At 29.0% G+C, this 7329-nt stretch overlaps 2 protein-coding genes across 3 annotated transcripts; one reads left to right on the forward strand and one right to left on the reverse strand.

Annotated features, from left to right (window-relative positions):
* Positions 1–3: 3 nt before the first annotated feature.
* Positions 4–5076, forward strand: LOC131664120 (DNA replication licensing factor Mcm2). Its single transcript, XM_058934993.1, has 16 exons — positions 4–89; positions 712–735; positions 811–977; positions 1162–1325; positions 1441–1520; positions 1599–1781; positions 1850–2061; positions 2131–2323; positions 2431–2634; positions 2704–2935; positions 3023–3273; positions 3369–3533; positions 3606–3926; positions 4066–4248; positions 4714–4869; positions 4939–5076. The coding sequence occupies exons 2-16, from the start codon at positions 733–735 to the stop codon at positions 5065–5067; spliced, it is 2643 nt and encodes an 880-aa protein (XP_058790976.1). The 5' UTR covers positions 4–89; positions 712–732; the 3' UTR covers positions 5068–5076.
* A 1006-nt stretch (positions 5077–6082) lies between these two features.
* LOC131664121 (zinc finger CCHC domain-containing protein 10) lies at positions 6083–7098 on the reverse strand. Of its 2 annotated transcripts, none has more exons than XM_058934994.1 (3): positions 6942–7098; positions 6557–6706; positions 6083–6359 (listed from the first exon to the last, which is right to left on the reverse strand). In XM_058934994.1, the coding sequence occupies exons 1-3, from the start codon at positions 6980–6982 to the stop codon at positions 6083–6085; spliced, it is 468 nt and encodes a 155-aa protein (XP_058790977.1). In that variant the 5' UTR covers positions 6983–7098. The 2 variants fall into 2 exon arrangements, with proteins under 2 accessions (XP_058790977.1, XP_058790978.1); XM_058934995.1 differs by having other exon boundaries at positions 6931–7046.
* Positions 7099–7329: the final 231 nt, after the last annotated feature.

The raw sequence follows: 7329 nt of genomic DNA on the forward strand, positions 1-7329 counted from the left end.
TCAGGATTGGTCGGTCTTATCTTGCTTCCCCTACCTAACCTTACACACTGACAGCACAAATCTTTACATGTGTATCTAACCACATTGATGTATGCAACTGCGTAAGAAACAGGTCGTGTGTTCATAAAAGCGAGCGCGAAACTATAAATTAATAATTTATTTTCTTTATTTTAAAAATCACTTATAAATATTAAAATATTTATAATACAAATGATTTAGAATGCCAATCCAAATCATGCCATCATAATCATGGTATATATGTACATAGTTGCAAATTCAATACTTATTAAAACAAAACTGAAATTAATTAAAAGTCCAATTTTGTAATTCAAATTTAATAATTTTAAATAGTTAGTGATTTCAGCGAGAAAAAAATATGATTCTACTGAGAAAAAATTTAAATAGACTTGAGGAATGGTAGAATTGCAATACAATCTTTAGCGGATCTTATTCGGATGATTTTAGGAACGAATAGTTTTTACCTGTTGCCGCCTGATTCCCGCGCATTTTCATGCGTTATTACAAAGCCTCCCCTTTGTGTGCATATCTTATAAAATCTTAATTTTTATTATACCGCTGTTCAGCTCATTTTTCAATTGTTAATTGTTTACACTTTTCGAAGCATATACGTGTATGCATTAATTGTATTTATACCACAGCTATATTTTGAAGAGTAAATTAGTTACTGTCTTCTGTTCTGTGTTCCTAAAGGTTTCTTTTTGTCAAATAAAAATGGTATGTATGTTGTATGAATTGTATGTATATAATTACAGAATTATTTTATGGGATATTTTTTTTGAAATGCTACAGAGTCAACCTAGTTCTCCACCAGTGTCTTCTGATAGACACGATACAATGACATCTCCTGCTCCTGATTTTGATGAACCATTTGAAGATGAAAGTCATCTACTTGGTGATGAACCTGATATCATTGATGAAGAAGATGGAGAAGAGTTATTTGGAGATAATATGGAAGCGTATGTATTATTGAGCACATTTATTGCATTAAAATCATTTATATTAATTAGCCATTGGCTGTTTTGTCTTGTTTTTCACAAGTTTAAAATACATTCCTATCATTTCATTGATGATTAGAGTTCAGCTGCTTCTTTAAAATGTTTTCAAAACTAATAATTTAAACCATTCACGTGTCTATTACAGAGACTATCGTCCTATGTCAGCTCTTGACAGATATGATCCTGACATGGTCGATGATGAAGAATATTCAGAATTATCACAAGGTGATCGTGCTGCTGCTGAAGCTGCAATGAGAAAAAGAGATCGCGCTGCTGGTATTATTAGACATGATCAAGATCTTCTTTATGGTATGTTATATTATTTTTCATAAGAAATGTTTATAGTAGACTGATTTCATAATTCTATCTTTTTATTATATACTGTCCTGTTGTATACTTAAATCATTACAACTTTACATTTTAGATGATAGTGATGATGAAGATCTATCTAGGAAACGTCGCATGGCAGAAAAAGCTGCTGCTGGAGAAGTTGAAGATTCTGAGGTACTTTGTGATTTTTATTCAATAAAATAAAACCATTCCATTGCAAGATTTTTAATTTTTTACATGCCTCTTTTTTAGATGACTGAATCTATTGAAAATTTGGAAGATACCAAAGGTTACACTGTGAAAGAATGGGTAACTATGCTTGGCCCTAGAAATGAAATTGCAAATAGATTCAAAAACTTTTTAAGAACTTACACTAATTCCACTGGTCATTATGTGTACAGAGAACGAATTCGTCGCATGTGTGAAAGTAACCAGGTAAATAAATTTTTCTGTCACATTATTTATTCTGAACTAAAAGGAATTTTTCTCTTTAAAATTTGTAGTCTAGTTTCACAGTGGAATTTGCAAATTTAGCTAGCAAAGAGCATGTACTTGCATATTTTCTGCCTGAGGCTCCATTCCAAATGTTGGAAATATTTGATGAAGTTGCTAAAAATTTTGTTTTGAATATTTTTCCTAGTTATGAAAGAGTTACTTCAGAAATACATGTAAGAATATCAGAATTACCACTTATAGAAGAATTACGAACTTTTAGGTGAGATTATTAATTTTTACGAATGACTGATGTTTTTATAAAGGTCTGCTAATGTCTTGAATTTTTTAGGAAACTGCATTTAAATCAACTTGTGAGAACATTGGGAGTTGTGACAGCTACAACAGGAGTTTTACCACAGTTGTCTATTGCAAAATATGATTGTAGTAAGTGTGGGTATATTTTGGGTCCTTATACTCAAACTCAAAGTCAAGAAATTAAACCTAATAAATGTCCCGAGTGTCAAAGTGTTGGACCATTTATGGTAAGTTTTTAAAACAATATTGTCTTAGTTAATTTCATAAAACGTAAACAAGCTATGAAAAAGTTATTTTTGATTGTAATTTTGTAATAAATCTAATAATGTGAAAGGTGAACATGGAAAAAACAATATATCGAAATTATCAAAAAATAACTATACAAGAATCTCCAGGAAGGATATCTGCTGGTCGCATTCCTCGTAGCAAAGATTGTATTCTTTTATCTGACCTTGTTGATCGGTGTAAACCAGGTGATGAAGTTGATGTTACTGCCATTTATACCAATAGTTATGATGGAGCTCTTAACACAGAAGAGGTAAATTTTTATTGATAATTGCATTTTTACAACTGTAAGTAGTTTTCATTTAAATATTTGTAATTGTAGGGATTCCCAGTATTTTCCACAGTTCTTTTGGCAAATCATTTGCATGTTAAGGATTCTAAAGAAATTGTAGATTCACTCACAGAAGAAGATATAAACCTCATTTTAAAACTAAGTGAAGATCCTCACATAGCAGATAGAATTGTTGCAAGTATTGCACCTTCAATTTATGGGCATAAGTTTATTAAAAGAGCACTTGCTCTTTCAATATTTGGTGGTGTAGCTAAAAATCCAGGTAAGATAATTATTAATGGGGTACAATTAAGAATAATTTTTTATAACATCTGAAATAGTATTTTATAAATTGATAAAAAATTTATAGGTATGAAACATAAAGTTAGAGGAGATATAAATATTCTTATGTGTGGAGACCCAGGGACAGCAAAGTCACAATTTCTTAAGTACACTGAAAAAATTGCTCCTCGAGCTATCTTCACGACAGGTCAAGGTGCATCTGCTGTTGGTCTTACTGCTTATGTAAGACGATCACCAATGACACAAGAATGGACCTTAGAAGCTGGTGCTTTAGTACTCGCTGATCATGGAATATGTCTCATTGATGAGTTTGATAAGGTTGAATTGATGACTTTGAAATTTTTTAAATTAGAAAAATTTGTGTGTTAACTATGTAAAATTATTTAATATGAAATTTTACTTCATCATTACAGATGAATGATCAAGACAGAACATCTATTCATGAGGCTATGGAGCAACAAAGTATTTCAATCTCCAAAGCAGGTATAGTTACCTCACTCAATGCAAGATGTGCTGTGATAGCTGCAGCTAATCCAATGGGGGGAAGATATGATGCTAGTGTAACATTTATTGATAATGTAAGATATACGTGTTTGTATATTTTTAATTTAACTTTTAATGAAAGCACATTACAAAATTTTAAATTGTAGGTAAATTTGTCAGAACCAATCACATCTCGATTTGATATCTTGTGTATTGTCAAAGATGAAGTTGACCCTATGCTAGACCGGCATTTAGCTAACTTTGTTGTTAATTCGCATATCAAACACCATCCTACGAATTCAGAAAAAATTGTGCCATCCCAATTGAAGGAATCTGCTGAAAAAAATCCTAACGATTTTGAACCTTTAGATCAAGAAGTTCTAAAAAAATATATAGTTTATGCAAAGCAGAATGTACATCCAAAACTCAATAATGTAGATCAAGATAAGATAGCACAATTATACAGTCAATTACGACAAGAGAGTTTAGTAAGTATATGCTGGATCGAATTCCTTGTCAAATTATATCGTAATTGATTGTAGAAGTTTCAAAGTCTCTGAGTATATTAAATTTCGTTTACTTATGTTGTTATCGTATGATTAGAATTGTAAATACTTCATTTTTTAGGCAACTGGAAGTCTTCCTATAACTGTTCGACACATTGAAAGTATTATTCGAATGGCTGAAGCCAATGCAAAAATGCATCTTCGAGAATTTGTAAAAGAAGTCGATATAAATTTAGCAATTCAAATGGAACTTGAGAGTTTTGTTGAAACACAAAAGTATTCTGTTATGAAATATATGCGCAATGTAAGTAATAAATTCACATAATTTATAAATAGTGTGATAGTTAAGATGGTGTTGGGTTAAGTGGAGGTAAAATGCACTCACCTTCAGTTTTTATTTGTTTTGACCTGTTGAAAGCAACTTCCAAGGGTGACATATCTCAAAGTTAATAGTTATTAAAATAAATATAAATGTTCAAGTTTCTACAAATTATTTACTTATTTATTTATCGTTATTTTATCGCGCACATCTTATGTCATAATACAAAAATATATAATTTGTTCGAATTCAAAAAGTGGTGAATATAACTAGTGATATTTAAATTAAGTAACAAAAATTACTACTTTTTAAATTGTAGATAGACCATCTTTGAAATTCGTGGTCAATAGATCAAAATATGTGAAAAACACTTGTTATCTGCTCATGCACTAAGTATTTGAATTAATAAAAACAGGGCATCATCATGTAATATATTATATTATTTTGCAGCAATTCCAAAAGTATTTAACATACGAAAAGAATCACAACGAATTATTGTACTTTGCACTTCGAGGTCTTGTATTAGATGCCATTGCATTCCAAAAGGTTATGCAAAAAAGTCACATTACTTCAGTTGAAGTTCCTGAAAAAGACTTGTTGGAAAGGGTAAGCTAAAAAAATTGTCAAAATATAACTGTTTATAGTAGAATTATAATTCATCTGCAAATGTTTTAGGCAAAACAGTTCAAAGTAGATAATCTGACATCATTCTATGAAAGTAATATATTTCGGTCAAATGATTTTATTTACGATTCAAAGCGAAAAGTTATCATTCAAACCCTGCCAGTCATCAATGAAGATTAGTATCAATTAAAAATTTTATAGTGTTTCATGTTATTAGCATTTTGTCTTTTATAGAACAAAAATCGACAGAACAAATCCATGTTGATTTTATACATTGATTCATATTTGTATTGTACATTTTATATGGATAATTTAAAAATTGCGATTTATTTTCTATTGTAAAACATTTTTTACGAATATAATGAATACTAGTTTTTAAATTTTCTAGACAAATTCACTTAAAACTATGTTTAATATATTGTATTTATTAAAAATTTTTTAAACGTACTTTTATTAAGAAAATCAGTTTACATTGAAAGCACGAATGAAAATTCTTTTTCATTGCATTGTAAAGTTTTTTTAATAAAGTTTGGTCATTAAGTTACAAAGACTATTTTTCTTTAGAAAATGATGCATGATTCTTAGAGTGTTAAAGTAAATAGAATGTTTTCAAGGATTACTTGATTTTTCGAAGTTAAGTGACATATTATTTTAATACTCATTTTTTTAGCCATATTGTTAGATAAGAAGTATATTTTATATTTAAAATGTATGTAAAATCGGAAAGTCTAACATATATCTAATTTAAAAAATTAAATACAGAATAGTTGTCAATAAATTTAGTATTATAAAAACGTTGATCTTGTGGACTGTACAATATAGCACATCACAAACAATTTTATATTTACAGTATCAATTAGCTGATCTCGAGAATAAAATCTAAATTTTGTAAAAATATGAAATTCCTCAGATATAAGAAAAGATATAGCCAATTCATACAAATTATAATTCTTAACTGGTTAAAAGTAATAATTATATAAAAATCATTAAATTATTGATGTCTTGCAAATGCATAAACAATAGGATTTCAAATTGGATGATACTTTAAACTTTTTTTTTAATGAAATAATAGCAGTTATCTATATTACAGTACATGATTTTTTCAAAATTTATGACTTGAATCATGTTATTTTTAGCAATGAATATGTAGTCATTATGTATGGAGTAAATAAGAAAAGTGGTTTAAAAAATGTCATCATTGCTTTTTCTTTTTTTTTGGGGAATTAGAGTTTTTTTTTCTAGAACCATCGGTGCTACTACTAGATTTACTACTGCTAGAATCACTACTACTGCTGGAACTGCTGCTAGAAACGCTGTCACTTGAGTCTGATTCACTATCAGAAGAACTGCTATCATTGCTATCGCTGTTACTGCTATCACTGCTGCTATCACTATTACTTGAATTGGATTCAGTATCTGTTTTAAACTTCTTACTAACAGGTTCATCAGAATTTCCATTTTGATTTTCCTCTCTAAATCACGAAATCAAAAATGTTTGAATTTTACATACAATAGCAAAATTTGAGTAAATTTTTATTACAAAATATTCTATTATTTGTTTTGAATTATAATAGAATTTATGGACATTATATTTGAAAACTTTTTTCCATTTTGAATTTTCAACTAATAAGATTTATTTATGGTAGCGCTTTCATAATATTATACTTACGAATTGATTGCTTTTGAATCCATTACTTTTTTAAGTTGAGTTGTTCTGGATGTACGATGAAGATATTTTCTTTTTCCTTTGCATTCATAACTCCAATGACCCATTTCCAAACATTTTTGACAGCGAACTTTGTCTAACGGGTACGGATCTCTAAAAATTACAGATATTTGACCAAATCAAAACTTTTTTCTAATTGATAATAAATTAATACTTAAAGTGAAGGAGAATCAATAAACTCATTAAGTAAATGATTACTTTTTATCATCACAGTATGTTTCTTAGTGAAAAGAGCGATAAATAATTATGTAAATCAGAATTTTTACCTGATATTTCAACTTATGTAGAATAAAAGTAAAACTAGGAAGACATTTTACCATTTACTTACGGTTTTTTTCCAAACTTGGAAGATATTTTATTAGAACTCATTGTTAAGAGTCGTTTCGAAGCATAACCTATATTTCAAAACAAGCCACCGCGAAGCGGTTGTTTAATATGTTCATAGTGCTATATATGTATACATTCGTATATACCGTGCAGCTATGTATATCTATAGATCATATGTATTATATGTGGTATAGTATGGATGGATAACACTATAGTTTAATCACAAGTCTTAGCATCATAAATCGTATGAACTACAAACGTATATATCTTTCACGATGATTTATATATCTATACTTACATGAAGTATGTTTGAAAATCGTAAGGAAATTCAACAATTACTAAATCATGGATAATCGTAACAATGGTGAAGTAGAACGAAATTCGCACGA

This window comes from Phymastichus coffea, unplaced genomic scaffold, assembly GCF_024137745.1.
Source record: "Phymastichus coffea isolate CEN01 unplaced genomic scaffold, Cenicafe_Pcof_1.1 PCOF00040, whole genome shotgun sequence".
Classification (NCBI taxonomy): domain Eukaryota; kingdom Metazoa; phylum Arthropoda; class Insecta; order Hymenoptera; family Eulophidae; genus Phymastichus; species Phymastichus coffea.

Excerpts from the sequence above, each read along its gene's own strand:
- LOC131664121 (XM_058934994.1), bottom strand. The coding sequence starts at position 6,982 with ATGAGTTCTAATAAAATATCTTCCAAGTTTGGAAAAAAACC. Across the intron at positions 6,707-6,941 it reads TCCAAGTTTGGAAAAAAACC|AGATCCGTACCCGTTAGACA; the intron begins GTAAGTAAATGG and ends TGTAATTTTTAG. Across the intron at positions 6,360-6,556 it reads GATTCAAAAGCAATCAATTC|AGAGGAAAATCAAAATGGAA; the intron begins GTAAGTATAATA and ends TTCGTGATTTAG.
- LOC131664120 (XM_058934993.1), top strand. Across the intron at positions 978-1,161 it reads TTTGGAGATAATATGGAAGC|AGACTATCGTCCTATGTCAG; the intron begins GTATGTATTATT and ends TGTCTATTACAG. Across the intron at positions 2,324-2,430 it reads AAAGTGTTGGACCATTTATG|GTGAACATGGAAAAAACAAT; the intron begins GTAAGTTTTTAA and ends ATAATGTGAAAG.